The following is a 26,284-nucleotide window of genomic DNA, read 5'->3' on the forward strand; positions in this document are numbered from 1 at the left end:
GATTAAGTTCACATACAGATCGGCTAAAATCAGGATTTAAATCCTGAAGGGTTGGGTTCACATCCTGATTGATCAAGTTCATATCTGGGTTGGTTAGGTTTATATCTGGGTCGATTAGGTTCATATCCTAATCCTAACCGGTCAGATTCATATCTGGGTCGGTTAACCGTTCAAAATGTAAATTCAACCTGTCAGGATAGGAACAGAATAGATCCGCACACTGTGGACAAATCGCGGAATACAACCATGTCTACGTTTACGGACATAGCGCACGTATTGACAAGTTTCTCGTGGACATGGCTGTAATTGCCAATGTGCACTATTCATGGACATAGCGCTGGCTTATAGAGCGGAAAAGGTATTACAGTTTTTCATATGGCTCTGGCCGCTCTTAGTCTTCTCTCTGTTCTCGGAATAAACAATATCCCGCCGATCGCCTGCAGTTTTTGCGAGTCCATGCGCGGCAAATTGATGACTTTCGTTCATCGATCTCGGAACGGAGTGCGCTTTCCGCCTCCGCTTCATAATATAATACCGTGGCAGCTCTATTGTCCAGTGCCTATTAACAATTACTTCGTTACTGACGGACGTAGAGAGAGAGAGAGAGAGAGAGAGAGCGTTACGTGTGGGCAAACATAATCACGTAGTCCTACGTCCCGGCGCACGCTAGACAAATAATTTATGTTCAGTGGCGAAGGGGCGCGGTGCATTATGGATTTTCCGCCGATTACCGCGGACGATCGCATAAGAAGAATTGTCTCGCGACAGAAATAATAATAATTACGCGGCTTGCGCATAGATTTATCTCGAGCAATATCGAAAGGACAAACATTTGCCTGATGATAAAGATTATTTCTGTCTGAATCACGCGATCTACAGACATCGCGAGCCCTACGTGCGTTTTAATGCCAAAACCAGAGACGCGAGGTAAATTTGCCTTCGAGGTACGACGTGCTCCGGTTAGCGTTTTATCCGCGTCTATACCGCGCGCTGTCTGCCAGAAATTAATATGCCGCTCTGTATATATATATATGCGTCGAATACTGCTCGAATTATTAATTCAATAAGTTTTAATTCGACTCGAAGTTCAAGTTAGAATGATAAAATGGGTTAATGAGTGTGCGGCGCTATATTGTATGTCGCAAATAGTGTGATGATGTAACGACCTGCTCGAGACTTAAATCTCGCACAAGTGGTTTAAAGGATTCACACTTTGGGGAGAACATATATTCAGCGAAGTTTTTGTTCTAACCAACTTTATTAACACCACGGTTGTTACAGCGCGGAAGAAGAATTTATTTTCTCGCAAAAGAAGTTGAAAGAAGATCTTCGCATGCGAACTATAAAATTCACAACTTCATTATCTTAAACGTTAAACGCGCATATATATATATATATATATATATATCGAGTATTGAATAATTTAAAGCGTAATCAGAGCACTTTATTTTAATTAGCCGCGTTGCTAAAAGCGAGACGCAAGATGAAAGATATCTCGGTGTAACAAATTTCCTCTTTACGTAGGCGAAACATGAAATAACGGAGAAAGAGAAAGAGAGAGAGAGAGAGAGAAAGAGAGAGAGAGAGAAAGAGAGATAGATAGAGCGACACACTGCGGTAGAGTCCCGGAGGACTTTCCAGTACTCGAGAAGACCGGTGACATGGAGAAATACGGCATGGACTTCCCGAAACGAGAATGGAGCCACAGGCTAAGTCTTCGTGGGAGTCGAAGGGCTTACGAGGTAACTACTCCGTCGGGAATTATATATAATTTTTTATCCATCATGAAGTTTGTGTACACATTGTGTAAAATGACATTAAAGCTCTGACTTTATGTATTATTATTATAATTAGATGTATCTTATATATACAATATTGGAGATGTGTACACACGTAGGGTAAAACACTCAATTGATTTGACACTTCAAAGACCTGTCAACTTTGTTTTTCTCAAAAATACCGACTAAAAAAGAACTCTGATATAATATATTGCAACAAAAAAATTCAAATTAATTTTATTATAATGTCAAATAAAAAGTAAAATAATTATGGAAAATTCGTTAAATATCAGTCGTGGGAGAGATGCTAACTACAGTTTCGCTCATCCTACATGTGTAATTGAATAAATTCTCTTGGTGAGATAATTTTCAATTTTTAATATTTTACACTTGCATTTATTTATCTCACGTAGCGTATTTATACGTGCATAAATTTCGCTAATATGTAATTTCCGTATGTATTCTCCGGTATGGTTTTCGTGTACTTTGTATTTTTAACCGCGTGTGACCGTACTTTCGTACGTTTCTCGCGCGCGGAAAAAGGTAAAGATCGCAATGCACAAAGGATGCATGTTCTTGCATGTATTATTCATAACCGGATTTGTTTTTTTTTTTTTTAACTAAACACTCGCGTGTGGTTTCGTGGCATATATTCACAACAACAAAAAAAAAAAAAAAAAAATGAGAAAAAACGAGCAGTTTCATCCCGTGGAACGAAAAATATCAGTTATGAAAGAGCAAATTGGACGAATATATTCATGCATTATTAGGGCGGACGTAATTGGTTTTTATCGCGTATACGCACGTCTCCCGGTAACGATAATTACGGATTGACATAAAGATAATTTAATCATTTCATATGCGCATTCATAATAAAGTTTGTTGTTATTATTATTATTATTATTTTGCGTCAATATATTAACACCGATACGTATTCGAAGAAGCAAAATTATTTTATACATAATAATGTACCGCAATATAGATACACACACACACACACGCAGTCATATTGTTTAAAACATATAATGCACAGAATATACATCACTACGTGTGTATGTGTGTGTGACGGCGAATAATGGCTCTTCTGCGAGAATAAATTTCTAGAACGCGAAATATATTTGTGCAAACACATTAATTTCAAGAGGAAAAAAGTACGCAAATAAAACATATTATTTATTGTTTTTAATTAACGCGAGAACGCAAATCGTAAACATTCCAATAGAGCGTCTTTTAATTGTCGTCGCGCGTATCGAGAGAAATTACATTGTGTACGTTTTAAAAAAAAACGAGAAATGTTTTTTTTTTTTTTTTTTTTTTTAAATATAATTATAATACGAAATAACGCGATCAGAGAGGAGAATGAAAGATTATTAATCCGGCGCGCACATAACTCTGTCATTGCGTGTCGCAGATATATCCGCGCGCGCGAGAACACAAATGTGCCAGGTGGTATGTTATCAACGAACCTCGCGAAACACACATTGCACGCGCATATGTTAGGGACACGTCAACGAAGAATGCGAAAAGACACACGACACGACCGAACCGTTCCGAGTGCTTGAAATTTCAACGCGTTTCATCAAGGGACACCGAACGTCCATTAGCGCGTTTTATCGTTTTTATGTATGTCAAGCCTCCGGCGCGGTATACAACACGCTAAGAATTTAAGAAGCGCGTGTATGTAGTTTTGTACACGAGGAGAAATGTACTCGGAATCTCTCCGGATAAGCGCTGAGTATTTATTTATTTTTTTTTATTTTTTTTTTTTCAACGTCGCTAATTGACGTAAATACTTAGCAGTCGAGAGATCTAGGTGTTACTCCCGCGCTTTCAATTAGACACTAGATCCGGATTTTTTCGTCTATATACGTGCAAAGTATAGCTTGAGAGATCGTTAAAAAAGTTCAGTTCACGCGCGACAAGTCCGGACGCAAGTCACACAGCTCTTAATTGGAAATTATTTTTGTCGTTTTGGATTAAACGCTTGGCGTATTTGGTTTGTGTATTTCGTAGAGTTTAACTCAAAATACCGTTAAAAAAAAAAAGTGCAGTATCCGCGATATGTTCAAAACGCGTAGTTTTTAATTGAATTCTGATTAAATCGAACATCGAGGCATTAGTGCCGGTTGAATGAGTGCTCGCGCACTCAAACTCCTCCGCTTTTGTTTCTTCGCTGTTTGTTTGTGTACACGCGCGCGCGCGCGCGTGTAAGACAACTGTTTACAGTTACGAGAGCTTGTTTGTGTACACGTACGAGAGAATTACTCGCATCCGTCGTCATCCGTTGTCGCGCAGCGATGCTCGCGGCGTAAAGTGCGAACGTATATTGAAGAAGATTTCGCGAGAAAAGATTTCCGCTCTGCTGTGGGGCGTAGAAAATACGAACACGCGGCTCGTTTCACGGGGGGCTATGATTTCAATCCCCCCGCGAGCGTCCACTCGCAAGCTCGCTCGCTCGCTTGTTCGCTCGCTCGTTCGGGGTCGTTTATCGATCCCGAAAAAGTGAGCCCCGCTTTCGCGAAAGCTGCCTTTCCGCATCGACGGCTCACGTCGCGCGTTATCACGACCGACAAGCGCGACGGCGCAACCACGTATATGGACGATGACCATGTTGAAATCTCTGACAGCTGACGCGGTTTGCTGTTTACGAGACAATAGTTCGACAATGCGCGCCGACTTCAGTGTCCGTAACGTCACTTTATTTTGCTCATTCGCAGATAAATACAAAGTTGACAGACACAAAGTTAATTAGTTTCTTGTTAAAAAACAATTTGACAACATCATTTTGACGTCAGCGCTCTCTCTGGAGTGAGATCCTAAACGGAACCTCCAATGCATCTTTAATGAGTGTAACTAACGATTATAGATTCAAACAGTTTTTGATAAAATAATCTTATCAAAACTGTAAAAAATACTTCACTTTACACATTTTTTTTGTCTAACAAATTGCGACGACTCAATCGTTTCTTTGTCTCTTCTTCGTTCATTGTCAGAGCGATGTCGGGCCCAGAGCGAGCGGCGTGGGAGCGCCTAAGACCACCAGGAGATGGGCTAGTCTCAGACAACACGTGAGTACCGGCAGTAACGGCGGCAAACCCCGCGTCGAATTACTATTCGATCAGTCGGGTTCAAAACCTTCAACCCCGTCCTCGCAACCGCACACGCCGAACACGCCGAAGACGCCGCACACTCCGCCCATCAAAAAGTCCAATTGGGAGGTGATCGAGCACTTCACCGGCGCGCCGCGTCCTTCAATCATCACGGTGAGTCATCGTCGCTTTATTTATTATTCATTTAAGACGATTGCGCTAACACGCCTCGTAAGAAGACCGCTAACAAGATGCGCGTTTGCAAATTCAGATTGTAAAATCTGTTTCCTTCGATTGACGCAAAAACTAGCCCTTTCGAACTTCATTAATTTTATAGTTAGAAACATTTTTTCACCCGTCGAGTGATTTTGGTGATTTTATAATTTTATATATATATTTTTACAAGCCTACTTCTCGCAAATAACGTTTTATTTTTCAAAGTAGTTAATTGAAGGGTTCAAACGGATATAAAGATGTTAATGTAATTATACACACACACACATACACACGTAAGAATTTTATATTGTTTCTGCAAACGAAGTATCGAACGTATCGCCGTCCCGATGATTTTGCGAGGTCTCTCTCGACCCGTTATTATTATCCGCAGATATCAAAGCTTTCTCTCAATCCATTATATATCGAAGTAACGCGCGCGCGTTTTCTCGTTATAACGCGGGATCGGGTAAAATTTCGAGTATATCTTCGTGGAAAAAGTATACTTTATTAATAATGAGACCTCGGCTACGTGTTTGTACAGAGCGATACAGAAACGCGTTCGGATATTTCCGCTGCACGCGCATCACGTTTCTCCATTACCACAGCGCGGCCGAGAGACTCCATCAAGGTTAAAGTACGAATCGCCGAACAAAACGAGGAAATGGCGAGGCGGGAAACGACGCGGAAAGGCGAAACCACTTTATCAGATCCCTTTTCCCTTTGATGCGTCTGCTCAATTTTCAAGATGGAGGTGCGCGACGCGGAACATTACGCGGCGAACGTACAGAGGGGCGGGGGGGTGGTATTCGCACGATGTTCCGCTATTGGACTTTGCCAATAAACGAACAAAACGCCGAGCGCATTTTCGTCGATATGAAACTTCGGTCGCGTTTGATTTTTTGTTTCTGTTCGCGTTTTGCTCTCGTTTTGCTGCTGCTGCTGCGTCGAGCGCGCTTTTGAGGATTGGGGATTTTTATTATTTACAGTGTCGAAAATTCACGTACTGCTGGCTTACCTCGGCCGAAATTAATTTCACGTTATGAAACGGTCGAGCGAGTTTTTATAAATCGATAAAAATTGCTTGAACGTGTGTAACGACGACACGTTTTGTCGGGAGAGATAGAGAGAGACGAAGAGGAAGAGAGAGGAAAATATCGAGAAGCACGACCGAATAAACAAACGTAGATAATAATTTTCAATATCAGGCGCATCTTGTTTCGCGCGCATCTCCTCTTCCGATTATCCCTCTCGAAATAAGCTCGGAATTATCGTTCCGGAAACTGCTCGCGGCCAACGTGCAAACATTCACGCGAGGACTGGGGCAACGATTATCATATTACAGGCAAACACACACACACACACACATACACACACACGTCCGGCCGGACTGTGCCGTGTGTGCCTTTCGTTAAATCACATTTATGCACCGTGTGCTGTATTTGCGCGGTAGAAATAGTACAATATAACGCAACTCTTGTGCTGCCGCACGCACTATTCTAGAATTAGCTAAAAACGTGAACGCGTGAGATGATGATTTTACAAAAATTAAATATTTACTTTGACTTCCGGCGCGTGCGCACACACCGAACTTGCATTCTGTAATATTTGAGTAGTTCTATTTTTCGAGTGCTTTTTCAAAGATTAAAAAGCTATATTTCCAACCGGCTTATATTGCGCGCGGTCCGCGAAAACTATTTTCTCTTTCTTTCTCCGAGCGACCCGCGATATATAATGTAACCGTTCCAATAATCGAACATATGTGTCACTGGCAGAACATTTATTAGGGAAATAATTATAACAAAATATATATTTGTACATGTGTTAAAAATAATTTTAAAAATATATATTAAAATTAGAATAATTAAAAATAGAAAATTACAAAACATTGAAAAAATTGTTACACGTCTGTTAATTATTTTTTTAAATAAATGTTCATTTGTTAAATGTTCTAATCATTTTTGTGATTATCGATATTATTTCGAATGTGTTTGCAGGTGGCCAGAGGCTCGGAGGCTGGCATGGGGCCGACTATCGAGAAGGATTCCGCGATGGAGGCCGCGACGAACGCGGACATCACGCAGCGCACGCGAAAATGCGCTCTGAGCGGGTTTCTGAGCTCGTTATGCGCCTCCCATCGCTTCAAGAATCTCCAGGTAAGAGGAAATTAATTGATTGCGCGAAAGAGAAAAGCGCCTTTTTCATCTCTCTTCTTTTTTTTCCTCCTCGTTTTTTTTCCTTTATCGGTTCGGTAATGAATCGCGGGTTATCTAACGAGAGAGAACCGGACGTTTCCGCATTAATTGCGCCGACTGCAGGTTGGCGCGGTTAAATATTGAATGAATTCAATGTAAACTCGAAGAGCTATCTGCATCAAAGTGGAAAACGATCGACCGCTTTCTTTGCTCATAGATACGATTCGTGTGTCTGATCATACGTGGGGTTGATTCACTCTTCTTTTCGCATATGTTCTTTCTGTAACTCTGCTTCGAGAAATGCGGAGCATTTAGCTCCAAGTTTTTAAACGTAACGTCGCAAAAAAAAAGGTGCATTGGTAATTGGGGAATAATTAAATTTAATTGAATTTCCGCGTTTCACTAAATTTCCGAATTGATGAAACTTGCTCGGCACGTTTCTCATATTGACAATCCGTCGAATTAATAACGAAGTTAGTGTGTTGCCCAGTTCTTTATGTTATATGCGACACAATGAATTCTAATTTCTATTTCTCGCAATGAGAGACGTATAATTCGTTATACTGTCCCACGTTTCTTTTCTTAACAATCTTGTGTCGCGTAAGATTTGTCGAAAGAAAAAGAGAAAAGCTATACTTTTTTTTTTCGTCTCTTTCTCTCTGTCTTTCTCTCACTTACAAACGAAGAAAAAAAAACTGAAGATCATCTCGAGACGGCTCGTCTCAATTCGGTGACATTTTTCTTTCTCCGAGTTCTTGTCATGCAAATTCACGGCGCTATTGGGAATTAATTTAAGTTCGTCATGTGCGGAGGCACGCGCGGCCGAACGAAACAACGTCGGCGCCGTTAATTGACGTGTGCGCCATGTTGTAGAAGTGTTATATGGGGTAATACACGCGTCACGGAAAAGTTCGCGAACTCGGTCAGACCGGCTGAAAAAGAGAGACAGAAGAACGACAGAAAGAGAGAGAAAGAGAGAGAGAGAGAGAGAAGAGAACAAAAAGAAGAGGAAACTTAAGCGCAAAATCGCGCAACAAGTTTCGACATCCGAAACTTCGCATCATACCTCACAACTTGAAAATTTCCCACGTTTACTTAAGTCCCTAACAGTTTTACGATTCGAAACTTTCGCCAAAGCCCTCACACGTCTTGCAGTTCTTCCACTTCTTTTCGTTTTCCCTTCAATCGGTGACACGAATTCGACATAAACGACAAATTCTCTCTGTCTCTCCCTCTCTTTCTCTCGTATATAAGCCACGAATGTATGTTTCCGAGCACATCGCGTTGCGTCGCGTTTTGCGGTTGAATTGTCGGTTTTGTCGACGCAAAACAGAAACACACATCGAAGCGAAGACACAGAGCATTCGCGGTGTCTACTGGGGCCGCGCGCCAATCCTGGGGGGGTTGTTGCGGCATGAACGACGCGGTTAACATGTTATAGCCCCAGCCCTTTACCTACCTATCCCCTACAGTGAAACAGAAATATGTATGTATATCGAAATGTCTCGCCCGTCAAACGCAGAGAGTGCGCGCGCTCTCGACAAAAGCTCGCACTGTAATAATTCCGATGTTATTTTACGCTCGAATATGCGAATACACCGCACGCGCAGCGGCCCAAAGAACGTTCCGTTTCACTTCTTCCTTTTGTCGACGTAATGCACTTTGCGCGCTTAAAAGCGCGAATCGGTTTGCTCGAGCAGAGAGAAGATGTAGCTTTTATAAAAATTAAATATTACACACAACATTATCATATATATTGAAAGCAAGGAAACTGCGCACTTATATACGAAATTATGAAGTAACGCGAAATAGCATTCAAAGACTCTTTTAGCGTGCGCTTTTATAAACGCACGAGTTGTCATAAATTATTCCGATTTTCTTAAAAAAAAAAACAAAAAGGTCAGTAGGGTTTTTACGATTTCGCGTTTCTTTTCTTGACCTGATGCAATTGAATTTATTAACAGTTAGATTGTTCAAGCCGCGACTTTAGAATTGTTCACGCAGATATATGAGAATATTAATTTATTAACTACGTTAACTATGTTATTCTGAAAGAAATTGTTTCTCCGAGATTTATTTTGTTAATATTTTTTCTGGGGAAGTCCGAAACGTCACAAATTTTTTATCAAAATAATTACAAAAAAATATTAAAATCTTGATTGTTTTCAATTTGCGTTATTTTTTTTTTTTAAGAATTATTTCTCAGAACAAGAAAATTAATGAATTCCGAGAGAAAGTTGATTCTCGTGACTGTTGCAAAAACATGACGGGACACGATCGAAAAACGACTCGTCGATTCGTTCGGTTAACGCGATTCCCGCGGGAACGACCTGCATTGTGTATAACGTAGGCCGGGAATTGAAGGAACGAAAGTCCCACGGGTGTCTCTCGCGCGCCGACACGCATCGATTTGATTGCGTTCGCTTGAACGATATTCCCGCCGGCGACGCGTCACAACGACAACGACGACGACGACGACGACGACGACGACGACGACGACGACGTTTTCGTCGATTCGCTGTCATTCTTCCGCCCGAACGAGCGGATACGTTTTCCGCTCGTCGCTGGAACGATTCGCATACGTGTGTCGTCGTGTAAAATTCGACGTTTTATATCGTTACACTAGACGTGAATTTGCGATAATAAACAGTATCACGCGCGCGTAAATTGATTGCGACGCGCTTATTTGAGTTGTTAATAATATACATGAAAAAAAAAACAAGTAACATAAAAAACACACACATATATAATATAAACGTACGTGTGCGATATATACAAGTTCGCTGGAATAAAGTTAGTTTCTTCGAAACTCGACAGAGCGCGGCGCGCACACAAATGTATGCAAATGAAGGAAATTCTCGACGAAAATTATGCATCACGCCTGGGAATATCTCACGGTCACACGTGCGTAATTATTCATATTTCGCCGCATAATAGAAGTTAATTATTGTTCTCCGTTCTTTTTCATCCCGCGACCGCGAGATGAAATCCACCTCTCTGCTCGATTGCACGTAATTTATTTATTTCGTTATTTATGTGTCGCGGATAATTGTCGCGTTATTCGCGACAATGCGAGGCTTCCCTCGAAGCGTTAGTCGTTTCTTTTATCATTACCACACGCGGGACCGCAAGTGTGCGGTTTAAAATTTAAATCTCTCCACTCTTTGACCTTTCTCTGAGTTTGTTTTTTTTTTATTATCGACTGAGGAGGAAACCGCTGAAATTCTTCGCTGAAAGTACCGGACAACTTGAATGAAAATTAATAATATCATTAATAATAACGTTAATAATAATTAACATTTAACAATAATATTAATAATAACATTAATAATATCATCAAAGTAAACAGAATTCTTATTTACGGTCATTAAAATCTTCCCGGTGTTAATAATGAAATCGCTCGTAACGAGGGTCTCGCCTGAATGTTCCCGACTTGTATTAATTACGATCGAAGAAGGTGACATTGTGTTTGCACTCGGTTGCGTCTTGGTTTGAGACTTGGGTAAATTTATTCCGACGTTACGGGCGCGTCCTCCCGAGACCGGATTTCTTTAATCCGTTTAATATCTGTCGCAAATTGTTCCCGGGTTCGTCACAATCGCGAGGATTCGAAATGCGTGAATCGCGCCGAGATTGCAGTCCGAGACGAAGAGAAGTTGTAGCTCGCGATTATTCTCGAGTCAAAGAACCGAGACGAAAGACAGAGAAAGATCTTTCCTTCGATTCGAAGGAGAACGGCTTTTTCGTCCCCGGAGATTTGTTGTACGTTTTCTGTATCGCGTTCGGTCAGTCGTGTGAAAGTTTGACGGATATATCTCGTTGTAACTTTACACGGACGCGCTCCTTCTTCAGGCGGGACCGTGTCACTTTTCGCGGATCGGAAGTTCGAGACTTATAACCACCCAAAACTCCCGAAATAAATTCCTCACGCCGAAAAGTAATTAAAGAAATGATTATTTGCGCGCATGTAGAGTTACAGAAACCAGCGGTTAAAAATATATATCTCGAAAAAATTTGCGAAACGTTGAGAATTGTTATGATTATTATTTACATGTTTAATAATTATTTCTTTTCAATAAATCCGTCATTGAGACGTTTGCGATCGCGCCAACGGAGAATTAAATTACGCGATGTATCGGTGATTTTTCACGCGATTTACGTCACAGATTTTTGTGGGACGAAACGTCCCTCTTTCTTTTTAGCGTTACAGAATACGTCAATACGACAATTTAATGGGATTCGAGTCTCGTCTTTCTGTGCGAACGGAGACGTGTTTTCTTTCGCTCCTGTGTACTACTACGTGTACGCCTTTTATAAGGCGCGCGTCGTTGAGGTGCGTTTCTCAGCATTTGTGATATTTTTCCCTTTGTGACTTTTCCTTCAGGTTGAGATTCTCGTGCGATGTGTGTTTGTTTGTTTGTTTGTTTTTAAATATTAATTCGAGCGATCACGGCACACGCGCGTGTGGCACCGCACATCGATCGCTCGTTACGCAATCCTTGATTTTTCTGACGTAGCGATAACAGACGCAAACGTGTCGCTCGATAATCGCTGCTCGCGCTTGCATCAGAAACGAACATATAGAACTGGCATATTGTTGCCAGTTGTGTGTTTCCGCGCGCGAGTTTTTCGCACATCGCGGAAGATTAAAATATTAAAGCGAGTAGCGCGATGACAAAGCGACGCGCGAGACCTTTTGTCGAATTGTTATGACTACCGATGATAACTCCTCCCGTGCGAACGAGTTGCCCATCCAGGCCGATTGCGCCCACGATGACAGTAATATCATTCGAAACACCGATAAGGTCAATCGGTCCCCTCTCTCTCTCTCTCTCTCTCTCTCTCTCTTTCTCGCGCGCGCGCACCCTATTCTGCGGAAACCGGTGAGAGAAAAATCGAGAGTTGTAACCGGCTATCTATTGATTGAGCAAACCTGCGACTGTGTTATCTATTCTCGCGCGCTTTTCTCTCTCGATGTCCTTTTTCCCTCTGTGCGTGTGTGTGTGTGTGTGTGTGTGTGTGTGTATGCGCGTGCGCGTTCCGCTTTTGTCGAATTGGATTTAATGAAACTCAGTATGTATTTTTTTTTTTTTTTTTTTTTTCACAATTTAAAAGCCAACCCCAGAGTTTCCGCTCGACATTATTCAGCGAGAGTGTCTCTCACTTGCGCGCTCGCTTTCCCCGCAATTTATTACATTATCCACGACCGCGTGCGCGTCATAACGCGATACAGTATAAGTAATAACCGCGAGTAAATTGTCCCCGCGAATAATATACCTTAAATGACCGCGACGTTAAAAAACGAAATTCTCGACTCTAACTCTTAACGAGATGGGGAATAAGAAAGTTGAAGAGAATAAAAAAAAAAAAAAAAAGCGAAAAATTACACTTTGACTGATACAACTGTAATTTGAGTTGACGTTCGTATTCATCTGATATCTCGGGGAATTACGGCTTCTGCAGTAAGAGAGAGAGAGAGAGAGAGAAAATATGGACATTATTGAAGTGTCTGGAGGGAATATGTAATATGCATCTTTCGAATGCGCCGCTGCATTGCGGAAAGATAAATCGGAAATATGCTAAGGCGACGGTATATCCATCGTGTACTGCACACGCGCGCGTATGCACGCGCATAAAAAAAACAAACAAAAAAAACAAAAAAAAAAACAAAAATTTAATCTCGGAATTTTCTCTCACCGGTTTGACGCGTTTGTTTGACTCAGAGACTTTATTAAGTTCTATCTTTTCGACAGACACGGGAAATCTTCGTCATCTTTCCGAGTGGTACATACAAATTGCAGTAACCGCCGCCGGATCTAACCGGCGCGCTATGTGTGTTATCGTAAAATCCGACGCGGTAATGTAATATGTCTGCGCGAACGAGCCCGTATCGCAAATAGATATCGTTATGACATGTATATTTCGTGCACCGTTTCCGGATTTCCCGTATGTATGTACATGTTCGTATCTTCCTCGTCTATTTTGCGAGACGCGCTCTCTCTTCGCGAAATATTTAAAGAGAACAATTCTTCTCTTATTCCAAACACTTGTAACATTTGAATATTGCGAACCAACCCGGTTGTCATATCCGCACGTGAAAATCGTGGAAAGTAGAGAACGAGAGACGAGCTCTCGCTCTATAAAAAATGCAATAAGTTAAAAAATTAAATACAACGTGTACACACTTGCGAATCCACAATTTTAAATGAAACAAATAAATTTAAAATAAAATAAATCAGTTGACAATATATATATTTAAATTAAGTAACAAATAAATTGAGATGGTTACAAAATAAAATTAAAAATACACGTAGTCAAAAATCTCTTCATTAATTATAATATTAAATATCGTCGGTCGCGCGAACGTGTCTCAAAAAATACAACACGACTGTAAATATACGGCGGGCGAGCGCAGAGTTTTCTATCGGGTAGGAAAAACGAATTTTATTTCGCGTAACCTTCAAAAAACTATAACGAAATACAAAAACAAGTTTTGTACGATCGCTTCCGCACGGTCGATTTTACTCCGCGCGCATATCCTCGCGATGCAATTAGCGTGATGCGATCCAGACAGGTGCACATTTTACCACCCTACCTACGCGTATATCCATCTCCGTACGAACGAGTGCGGAAAACCAATCGGTAACACATCGACCGGTATAATAATTAATTTTTTTTGTGAGATATTCCGCGGCCGCGTATATATTTGTGCACGTACATTTTTTGAGCCCGATTCCGGTACGTAGACATGTACAAGGTTTAAAAAAAGGGTAAAATATTTTAAAGGGATATTTTTTAACACTTTTAATTTAATTTTTGCGTTATATTTCAATTTTTTAAATTATAATTCATACAAAAAACTAACACGTCTGGTATTTTGCTTTATTAGAAAATATGTTCAAAATGACTAAAATTTTTAGTGTCTATCCTGTATATTTTCTAATAAGACAAAGTAAAAGAAAGAAAAATATTTTATTTTATTTTTTTTAACACCTTGTATAGACACCTACACGTGTCGCACACGTGACAATATGTGCACAAGTCGATACGTAAACTGGATATTTCGTTAAAATATTTTTTATCGACTAACAGCCGCTATTAACGATCTGACGCAACTGCCTTCATCTGCGAATATCCGCGCGACATACACGTGTGCGTATTCTTTCCGATTCTTTTGATCCGCTTTTCCTCCGCTTGATTGAACATCACGTCCTATCACTGTTTTTAACGTTTCAGTTTCACGCCGATCAATTTGCACGAGTATAACAACAAATTTAAATTAAAATCGTGCAACACAAGACTCTCTTTGATATCCGTCTGTCATGTTTTTTTGTATTTTTTTTTTTATATACGTTTTGTGGTTTCTATCTCTTTCTCGCGCAAACGCAATTTTATTTTGTATACAATTCTCTCGTTCACGCATTTAACCCGTGTCACATATGACGCGTGGTTTTCTACTTATTTCGCCGAAAATGGATAGACACGACAATTTTGGTCGTGTGTGTGTGTGTGTGTTATTTTTTTTCAGGTCGAAATGCTATACCAACGCTACTTCTTGCACATGAATCAGAGTAACATGACACACGTGCTCGGTCTATTAGCCGGTCTGGCGCTTGCATTGGGCCTACTACTTATCGTGAAACTGACGCTTACCAGCAAACACTCGCTCCTCACGCTGCTACAAAGACCCGAAAATCTTTGTCTCGCCGTCACGCTGGTGGCCTGCATCGTTATTTACGCCGGTAAGAGATTTTTCGCAATTTTTCACTCCTTCCGATTAATTTTACACGTCACATCGAAAATACAAATTGGAAACTAGATAAATAAAACGTTGATTATCCGAGAAAAACCTTCGATGTGAATTACACCGGGTGAATTGGTGCTTCTTTAACTTGTTCGCGCGAATCCCACGAGGGATTTCTTTTTACTGAGGCGCAAGCTCAGGGAAGGGGATTCGCACGAGAGATATTGGTTTTCTTCTTTTCAGTTCTGGTGGCGGCCATCTCCAGACCGGGCATGAACGAAATATGGCTGGCCGGTGTTAGCGGCGCCGTGCTGGTCACTCTGTTGGCTCTGCAGGTGACTCTGAGCATTCACCTGGCGCCGTTGTCCGAGGTGGGCCGCGACTCCCCGTCCGCCAAACAGCAGGAACAGTTTCGGACCGGCGGACCTCTCGCCGCCGCTTTGGTAGTCTGTTTCTTCATCTACATGGCCTACGCGCTTCTGCCGATTCGACTCAGACACGCCTGCATAGCCGGCATCATTTTCTCGGTCGTTCATCTCATCGGAGCTTTGATCCTCTATCCGCAGGATTATCCATCCATAATGAAGCACGTAAGTCACTCAGCAGACTTCTCATTTTGTGCAATATAATTTGTTCCGTTAGACAAAAATAACTGTTCCAGTGACTACGACACCGGTACTAATGACCGGACGTTTATTAGAGAAATAATTACCAGATGTGTAAATATGAAACATAACAATTCTTAATGTTTTGGGTATTTTTGAAATATGTGTTTTGTTTTTTTTTTTTTTTTTTAATACTTGTCTGGTCATTGGAACATTTAGTGAATGTGTATTGAAGTTGCGAGAGAGTGTGCGTGTTTCGTTCTTCGGAAATGTTCTCGGATTGGTTGACAACACAACGCGAATGTCTCATAATCGGATAAACTATAATGTTCGACACGATGTGAATGGTTTTTCGCGTTGGTGCAACGTACGATTAACCTGCCGATTTCGCGTTAATTAGCTATCGAGTTTGCACACACGTTGCATTTCGCTTAACAAATACGGCAAAAGTGGGTTGTTGCACTCCCCACGAAATTAATTAATCAACGTTACACGAAGCTGAAAATCCGCACATTTCCGCATAATTCCGACGTAATACGTATGCCAGCCGCGTAGATCTTGATCTACATCTGTCTCTTCGAAATAGGGTACGTGTTTGCTGCAGAATTATAGCTGAATGTTGCTGTAACGAACATTGCTGAACATCCTTGTTTACCGCTACACACTCGCGTCGTAAACTTTCGGTGAAGATATCTTCATCACTCTCCGAAAGTTTTTTCTTCGAAAAATTTTTAACCAAAAGAAAATATATATCGACGACTAACCACGCGAAAAATACGTATATAAATATCAAACTTACTACAATTTATAAGTTTTCGCTCTGCGAAATTTGTCCACTTGACAAATTCTTATAAATTTTTTTTAGACGGAACGAGGCCGCATTTTCTTGCAACTCGATGTAAAAAAGTCGCACAGATGATAAAAAATACAAAAAAAAATATGCGCAACAAGAAACAGAAATTAAAAAAAAAATGATGATTTTTCACAGACAGTTCTCAAAACTCACGGCATTTTGAATGTTTACAAAATAAGCAGCGTATCGAAATATAAATTATTACATCGAATCAAAGTTATATTTTATACATTTTATATATTTATAGGAAACGATTTTTCATCTTTATACTATTTCTTCATTAAACATTATTGTGTTCGATAAACATACGAATTTGTACGTCGCGGACATGATATTATTTAACAAATATATTATTTAGCGTAACTCGAAAAAGAATATTTTATATTTTTCGCGTTTACATAAATAACATTCGACACATTCATATTTCTTTGTGTTCAAATTTTGTTTTCGTCGTAAAACTTTGTAGTTTTTATCGTACGTAATTTGTTGCGCGTTTGACGCACGTTTATATTTTGACAAACCGTTTATTTCGTAAAGAATTCAACAATGCCGTAAGTTTGAGGAACTGTATTTGGTCCTCGTGAAAAGAATCGTAATTTCTCAACGTAGTTTTTTGTAATTGCGTATTTTTTTACTTCTATTCTTTTGCCATAACTTTTACGTAAGAGTACAAGTTTTTACGAGCGTAGACTAAAGAAGTTTCAGAAAATTGTTTCTTACGTCTGTACGCTATCTATCTACAACTTCTCTATGCGAAAATCCAATTTTTATTATACGTTTTTCGAAAGTTACACAATATTGTATAACAAGACATAAATGTGATTTATTATTTTTCTTTGCAACATTCAAACATTTGTAGACAATTGTGATATTTCTTATGAAGAATTGTGCGAATCACATATCATACAAATAGATTGTGTTGTAGAATTATTTTTATCAGATATATGTTAGAGAGAGAGAGAGAGAGAGAGAGAAACAACGCAATATTTTCGCGATTTTATAATTTCCACGTTTAATTATACTTTTAATTACATTTTTAATTTTTTTTCAACGGACAAGACAATCGTATTTGCACGCAACATCAAAAACATCGCTGTAATATATATACATGTTTACACATATATGTATACATGTATAAATATAATTGACAGACATTAGTCCTTTGTGATTATCAAGTACTGCAGACGGCGTTGGTGCGAGAATAACAGCGCACTTGCTTAATCTGTTCTGTTGTAATCAATATACATTGTTGCGAGAAACGATTTGGAGTGCGCCAAGTATATGGTTGCAATATCCGGTGACTGATTCGCATCTATTTATTAACGGTCGCGCGGCACAAAGCGTACGCGAAATGTCCGAAACGAGAGACGCGCTGTTCGAAAATAGCCGGCAAACAGAGAATCGGGAGTCTAATTAGAGCGGATCTCGATGTTTGTCGGAACGGATTTTGATGCGTTATTATAATCTTGTTTCGATCGTTCGGATTTGCGAACGTCGACAAGTTGCATTGCTCGCGTGCAATCCGAGTTTTTTTTTCTGTCTCTTTAATTATTTATAAAAGAAACAAAAACTTGCTTTCATGGTAATACAGATGACGTACAATTACTTAATGTAAATAAAGTTCGTGATGGAATGTGCGCACTTCTTCCTTCGGTACACCAAGAGCGCGCGACAACCATATCAATCATTTTATGTATTTTATATATATGTATATATACACGCACGCGAGACTTATTAGCCAGTATTTTTTTTCTCTCGCAAAATTATACAACATAGAGTATCGGAGTACTAAGTTCAGGTAAAGGTTTGCAGAAAATCCAGTTTGCCTCGCGATGCTCGCTCGCTGTAATTAGTGTTTAATTAACTCCGTGGGACAACAAAAGTTTCTTAATTTTTATCTCTCTCCTTTATGAGAACAAAAAGAGATAATTTTCTGTGCCGGTAGTTTCGAAAATTATAATCCGAACACAAGGAGAGCGTATACAGATAAATAATTTTTTTAATTTTTTACGTTCTCTTCGTTCTAGCTTTAATGTATTTACTTTATGAAATTGGCGCAATTCGTAGATATAATAAATTAATAAAGAGAGAGATAGAGAGAGAGGTGGTTCGTGTTTTCTCTCTCTCTCTCTATATATATATATATGTTTAACGCGCGAAATATGTATTAGGGCTAATAGGGCGCGTTTACGTTTCGGCGCGAAATGAATCCATTACCCGATGCACTCACATCGATAATTATTCCAATTTGTAACATACCAGTTTTCTGTGCACGAATTCTCGGGATTTATCGGCTCCCTATAATCATTTTGCTAATCCGCGAATCCGCGGAACGCCTGCGTGCTCGCGAAATCTCGCTGTTTGTGCACACGCATAAACGCACGCGCGCGCTCTTCATAATACTTGGCGCAAAATGCATTTTCACATGAATTACTTCAACGAACAAACCGTAGAAAAGAGACTCTCGAAACCGAAATTACTTTTTTTTTTTTTTGTGATCCCGAATCTATCGGCCGAACGTCACTTGAAATTGCATTTATTTCTACTCGGTCGGGAGTGGCAATAGAATTTTGATATTTTCGTCACGCGATTATTACATACATATATACATACGCGTGTGTGTGTTTTTTTAAATAAATAATAACGCGAAAGAAAGGATTGAAACAAACAATAGAGCACGCACTGAATAACGATGTGAAACATCGAAACAAAATAATGACAAAAAACAAGAAGCAAGAGTTGGAGAGCTTTTAAGGTGTCATTCAAATTTATAGACATTCCAAAAAAAACGGAGTGGGAGGAAGGGATCACCGAGAATAGATACATTGTTAGCGATGTTACATAAATGGCGCGCGGCAATATATATATATATATATTTTTTTTTTTCTTCGGATTTACCTATTCTCACCGTTTCATCTATCTTTCACGTCGCGGAAAAGAGAAGTTCGCTCTTCCGTCCGTGGATACTAACGACATGTATATTCGATATCGCGTAATATGTAATATATTTTTCCGAGAGAACGAAAATCCATCGGAATGAATTTCCTTTGCGAATACATTAATTATCGCGAATAACAAAGCTCTTTTGTATTATCCGCTTTGTTCTTTCGCAAGGTATGTAAGTCGCGCGGGATACGTATTTTTCAATATTTGTGTCGGAAACAAATATATCTCGCACGAAATATATTATATTGTTACATTGATACCCGAAGAGAGATATCGAATAATAATTGCATCGATAGCAAGATTTCATGAATGATTTATGAGATTCTCCCTCACTCGTTTCATGTAAAACATCGTGAAACGTAGGTAGGCACGGAAAATATGCCGAAATAAGAAACTGCAGACTGCTGACAGCAGCGATAACGATAGCGTGACAGTGCTATATTTATGCACTTTATTCCCTTCGGTCGACCGAAGTAATCGGTAAAAGCCCGGCGGAAAGTATACAGACACACGAGCGTTATATCGTCGAATTTTATTTCACGAGAACGAAAATACAACGGCGTCATTTTTACTATATTAATAATTGACGCGTGTGTTATAAAATAAATGAATAATGTAACATTTATTAATTGTATACAACAGAATTATGCGTCAAATTTCTCTTGGCGAATAAAACAAAGAAAAAAAGTGCGACGAAATAATTTACAGATATCGGCAGTTTCCACGCGTTTCATTATATAGCGTCACGCGATTATTAACAACACGTTTGACGCGGTTTGTATTCAATGCCATTTGTTTGTTCGATAACACTCGACTGCGATCACTCGGCGATCAAAGATCGTCCGAGTGCCTGTTTGTAGCGCGCGCGCGTGTAACAGCGGGATGTATCCATTCGCTTAATTGACCGGAAACGCGAAAAGAGAAACGCGACAATTCGTGATGTCGCCCAGCTGCTCGTTTATTTACGGCAGAACGCAGCGAGACGGAGTTAAAGACGCGAAAAATAAAGATGAGAGCGCGGATGACGGCAAAACGCGCGCGCGCGCGCGACGTTGTTGTTGCCAGAGATGAGAAACGGACGTTGGCGACTGCTGTCGCTCGTCTTTTCGCGACGTGAATATTGAAGGACGCGAAATGCAAAGGAGAAACGAGACGCGATAGAACGCGAGAGAAAAAAAAATCGAATTTTAATGTCAATGCGCAAAGTGCATCTTCATCGCCTGTCTCCTGATGATAAAACATGTAAAGTAGATAGAGAGAGAGAAAGAGAGAGAGAGGGAAGGAAAGAGAGAAAAAAAGAATGACAAGTCTGAAAGACAATTACAAAAATTTTCTGAAACAAAAGCAATTTTTTTGTTTTTTTTTAACAAGAAATATAAAAAAAACTACTGTTCAAACGGTGTGTGCTATCGCGCGACTTGTTATTTTTGCGTGATTGCTGGGAAACCAGAACATCTCTCACGAGTAACGATGACGTTACTCGATCAATCACACTCGATCATCGACATCGGATCTACGGAGTCACGAAAACGACCTAGATACATCAGATCGTCGCGCGCGATCAAGGTTCTTTTCTCATACATGAAAGTATAATAATGCACTTCGTAGAGTACCCGTGTATAAATTTCTGAAATAAGAATCTTCTCTTTCAAATTTTTCTCCTTATTTTTCCGAGCGAGACGTTCGCGCGTTTTCTCTTCCGTTTTCTATTATAAGTTCCGGTTCTTCTCTCTCTCTCTCTCTCTCTTTCTCGTTGTTGCGCCCGGGGCGCTCTTTCACTCGAACGTTTGTTTCGTCGCGCACGTCGTCAATGTATCAACGTTGAATGTTCAAACGGAACGCAGGTTCGTGCGTTTGAAATAAGTACCGCGCGTGCGATCGGGGTGCGAGAGCGGAATCATTTTTCATGTCTCGTCGCGCGTCTCTACTCGCGAGTTAATAAACCGGAGACTGAAAAAAAGAAGCCGAAAGAAGTCCGGAAGCTGATTATGTATTCAAGTGTCTTCTGTAAAAAACGGTTAATTTTCTTCTCGCTTCACCTTCGCGCGCCGGGATACGATGGTGAAAAGTGAAATAAGACGACGTTCCGGCGGGGAATATTCATCCCCGAGAGCGAACGCTCATTCAGCGACGTGATTATTTTCACCAACGTGTGACCGCTTATATCACAGGCTTATATCACGACCGACCCCCGGCAAAACTATATGGCTATGAAAATCATTCCCGAAGGGTTTTCAGACCCGTGTGCGTTTTAATAGACGCGCTAATCATCGATTTTGTTACTAAAATAATTCGACCCGAATATAGATTACGGGGTGTAACTACCTTGCGTTGTGACGTCGTTTCGTCAACGCAAATATAGTTTGCTGTTGCAGCAGCAATCGCGCTCCCACGTGTCGCGTGGAAGAGGTGCCGAGAATTATATTCTCGACTATATCGGTGAAATTATGCGGAAATGATCGGGAAAACGCTAGACGAGGTTAATATTCGTTCCCGACGACGAATTTATATTGTAGAAATAATTATTGGATATGCAAATAATATATATAAACATAACAAAACGTTTTAAGTAAATTTTTAAGATGTTAAATATCAGAGTTTTTAAACATCGACGATTCTTCTCTCTCTCTGTGTGTTGATTCCACGTGCAATATAAATACTTTACACAGTATAAATACTTCGTTACAAGTTATTTCTTCAATAAATGTCAGGTCGTTGGGTCGGTTATTTCTCGTATATTTTTAGCACATCCCAGTTTCGAGGTGTTAATTTCACACTGTTGTAGAAACAACGCGCAAACGTACGGAATAGTAAAAAGAAGAAAAAAAATAATAATAATCAAGTAACTGTCGTGAGAGCGGTCTCGTGAGCTCGGGTCCGCACACAAGCGCGACTCGACGAGTATATAGAGAAGGCACACGCCCCTGCGAGTTTTTGGCCTTCCTTACCCTCTTCCTTCTTTCAAAACTGATTTCCACGATAATAAGCATGCAAAAGAGCCTTATTTCACGGGGCCAGACTAGGTTAGCGTTTATGCGCTTTATACGCCGCACAAAGTTGATCGTGGTGAGACGCACAGCAAAGACGTGTATGTGTGTGTTTGTGTGTGTGTTCCGGGAAGGAAAAGGCGAAAAGCTTTGTCGAGCACGCTGTCGCGGCTGCGTCGAGGGATTTTGTTGGATAACTAGCGACGAAGAGGCTAGACCGAAGTGCTTACGCTCTTACGCTCAAATCACAGCGGGGAGCGGCAATGAGGTTAACAAAAGAAAAAAGAAAAAAAAGAGAGAAATCCGGTGAAGAGACTCCGTCCTGTCGTATTTTCATCCCGCGAGCGCGAAATTAGCATCGATTTCCGAAGAGCCAAGAACCGCTCGCGGGAAAATGCTATTAGTAAATCGCGCGTATGTGACGCGGAGATAAATTGAGAAATTCTCACATTGACGCTTCGAACAAACATGTTTTATTATTAGTGTCATTATTTTTGATCCGAAAAATCGAAGGGGGATCTTCTCTTTTCGGATCGAGCAAAAACGCATAGCGTAAATTTATATCATCGCGAAAATTAACCCAGTTGCGCGCAATTTTGGGTACGATAAATTTTCGCGTCGCGAGAGAGAGAGAGAGAGAGAGTGTGTGTAATGCGGAAACTGATTATACAAATTAAGTGGTAATTAACGCGCGCTGTGTGCACACGCTTGTTGCACCTGGGCGCGCGCGCGTGCGAAATAATTTTCACGCGCGTACATGTGTTGCATTTCCGGAAAGCGATGATACACCGCGCGAAAGCGGAACCGCAAAGACGGATACGACGATTGAAAGCAGGGAGAAAATGGGGAGAGAGAGAGAGAGAGAGAACCAGACAGAATATACCGCACACACTACAATGGCTCTTCGCGAAAGTCATTTCGCGACGGAAATGTTCGTTTGTGCGCGTTCGCTTTTACCGTTTCCACGTTGAAAGGACACAATACACGCGCCGCGCGTATGTTTGCACGGGAAATTTTATTTCGTCGCTTGCACTTACAGTGTGTACGTGTGTGTGTGTGTGTGTGTTTGCGTGTCGCGCGGATTAACAATCCCGCGAGATATCGTACGTCTTTTCAGCGGGACGGAACGAACGCGAAGAATTAAGGACGCGCGACTCTCGTATCGTTAATGGGCTATTCCAACGACGATTGACCTTTAATCTTCGTCTTAATCGTTCTCCGTGCGCGTTTTTCTACGAAATGGATAAAAACGCGCGTTCACCGCGATGCAATGAGCTTTGTGTTGATCGTCACGTAATTATGAAACTCGCGGATTTTATTTCCCAGACGTTCACTCTTGAACATCTTCAGAGAGAACTCATTTCGCGAAGCTCCGTAGGTCATTTTCGAGTTCGGCACACAAAAACACACACACACACACATACGTAAGAACCTCACTTTCTTGGTTTCGCCAACTTTTATAATGACCGTGCGCTTGCGCGCATGTTTAATTAGAAATCTCGAAAGCGCTCGACATCCGAAAGTTTCGGCGTCTAAGACTCTAAGAGTTCGCATCGCTAGTGTCGTTTGTTTGATTTACATTTCAAAATTGTTGATTTATTTATTTTCAATGAGAGAGATCGAAATCGAGGTAAAACACGAGATGAAAAGTCCGGAAAGTTTCGTTATAAAATACGCGGAGTAGTAATTTCGCGTTCGTTCTGATGAAAAACCGATCGCCGGTAGAGGAGATGTGTGGAAAAATCGACTCTTCTCGCTTAGCGACGATGCGCTTTTTACTCGCCCGTCGCTTTTAATGCGCGCACTCGATGCGCTTTTTTTCCGATTCGCGGAATCGACAGAGGAATTATATTTCATTGGTGTGTGTTTGGTTTTTATTATAAATTTAAACATCAAACACTTAATCAAAAGCTGCTTCGGTCACGTGGAAAAATAAATACATTTCTCTCTTACGCGAATTTACAGAAGATCGTTTCGTTTCTGGTGAATTCTGCGAACGAATATTTTACATAATTAAGATTAAAAGTGGATTCTCGTCAGGTTTTCCTGAAGGGGAAAATGTGCTTTTGTTATATATCTGAGAGATTCTGTCACGCGCGCAACGCACACGTGCAGATATTTGGGGGCGAAAATCGTTATATAAATACTTTTCTCCGAGAGAACACGCGCGTTATTATACTTAAAAAGAAAGTCACGTGTTTGGTCACATATTTTACGTCTTGAAACAGCTCTACGGTATAATATGCAAACGTGCAGAGTACGTGTACGACAAACCGCAACGGGGCGCTAAATTCCTATTTGAGTTACGTTTAAGTGAGTTACGTTTTTGTTTTTTTTTGTTTTGTTTTCCTATAAAGTTACGTCATTTCGTTCTCTTTTTCGAGCAAAACTTAATCAATTTTTTTCAATTAACACAATGGAAAACGACATTTTATGTATCAAAAAGCACGGTAGTCTTTAAAAACGTAACTAAAGTCACAGAACTTTAGTCACGTATTGTTTTTTTCTCTCCTCCCTGTAACGTGTTGTTTTTCTACTTTTCTCTCTTTATTTTTCGAGATTGATGTTCAAACATGCGTTATTTCTGACACCTCTCATACATGTATTATACGGCGTATTATATTTCATAATATACGCATTTACGCACACTGTACGCGAGTGATGATAAAATAAATGAAATTTAATCTTCGCAATTAATATTAATTCATTTGAAAAATCAAAGTGAAGTGAAATTTTCAACGTTCAACGCGAATGGGAAAAAAAAAAAAAAAAACTCGACGATGTCTCGTAGTAACGATATTTATGAGATTAAGATTAAAAATCTGTTTTATCATACGAAACGCGTTGCCGTGAAAAGAGTTAATGAAGGACCCAGAAACACACGAATGAACGTGTGAATAATTTAAAATCAGCAAGGGAAAAGTCTCGAGTAGCAGAGATAGATATATATACATTTCCAAGTTTCATCGGTCCGCAAGTGGCGTTTCGCTAAGAGTTCCGCATTATTCAACGCTCGGGAAGAACTCGGGAGAACTTTAAGATCACAGAATGAGAGAAAAAAACAAAAGAGAGAAAAAATATGCGTGTGACGAGAATTCCGATACACGGAGATGGAATATCTCCTCGTCCGGCTAATAGAGCGTGGAAACGAATTCCGCGTTCGATTAATTGGCACGAGCGGCGCAACGCGCCGTATAACGGAAGTTACAGACGGGAAGACTCTTGTTCCGATCTCTGTGTTTGTGAATTAATCGTGGCTTTTCGCAAGAGCTCGCGTCGCCGTAGTTTTTCTCTTTTACCGTAGGTACTACAGATCGGATTAGGAGAGAGCGGTGTTCATTGTTGATTTTTTTTTGCCTCAACCCGGCAAATTGGCAAGTCGTCAATAAATCGCATTCAATCGAGGAGGCCGCGTTGTTCATTAGCGTCTCATCCTCGAGGAACAAACGGTGAGCTTTTTTGTCGCGCGCAACAGCTAGCTGATTAGCAACTTTTAACGAGACGTCGAGGATGACGGGAATTGAATACAAGAAGAGACTTCCTTTACCGTCGTGCCGAGTTCATTCGACACGTTTCGCGTGCCAAGTTTATTGCGCGGCGAGAAAACGCAATATTCGAATAATTGACAAATTTCCACGCGGTTACGATAAACTTTTGATTTTTTTTTCAACTTTGATCATTTCGAGAGATAAGTAATTACTTATTATTTTTTAATTAATTATAACAGTTATCGAGAAATACGCGTGCGGCTTGAAGTTAAATTTAAGATTTGCTAGAAATAAAAACGATAAAGATGATGTTTTTATGTCGAACAAAGATCATGTTTTATTCGATTCAGCGACAAATGATTAACAATCTTTTGCCATATCGCGTT

At 40.4% G+C, this 26,284-nt stretch overlaps 1 protein-coding gene across 3 annotated transcripts in view; it reads left to right on the forward strand.

The window, feature by feature from the left end:
• The first annotated feature begins 1,554 nt into the window (after positions 1-1,554).
• LOC109857578 (adenylate cyclase type 6) overlaps positions 1,555-26,284 on the forward strand; it is a 56,442-nt gene continuing 31,712 nt past the window's right edge. For all 3 annotated transcript variants that reach the window (XR_002250518.1, XM_020434031.1, XM_020434032.1), the window contains exons 1-5: positions 1,555-1,742; positions 4,772-5,041; positions 7,078-7,236; positions 14,804-15,017; positions 15,263-15,609. Coding sequence is in view for 2 of the 3 variants with exons in the window: in XM_020434031.1 (XP_020289620.1) it covers positions 1,662-1,742; positions 4,772-5,041; positions 7,078-7,236; positions 14,804-15,017; positions 15,263-15,609 (1,071 nt within the window). In the remaining variant the exon portion in view is untranslated. The remainder of the gene's footprint in view (positions 1,743-4,771; positions 5,042-7,077; positions 7,237-14,803; positions 15,018-15,262; positions 15,610-26,284) is intronic.

The sequence above is a fragment of the Pseudomyrmex gracilis genome, unplaced genomic scaffold (assembly GCF_002006095.1).
Source record: "Pseudomyrmex gracilis isolate BER0280 unplaced genomic scaffold, ASM200609v1 scaffold_164, whole genome shotgun sequence".
In the NCBI taxonomy this organism is placed as follows: domain Eukaryota; kingdom Metazoa; phylum Arthropoda; class Insecta; order Hymenoptera; family Formicidae; genus Pseudomyrmex; species Pseudomyrmex gracilis.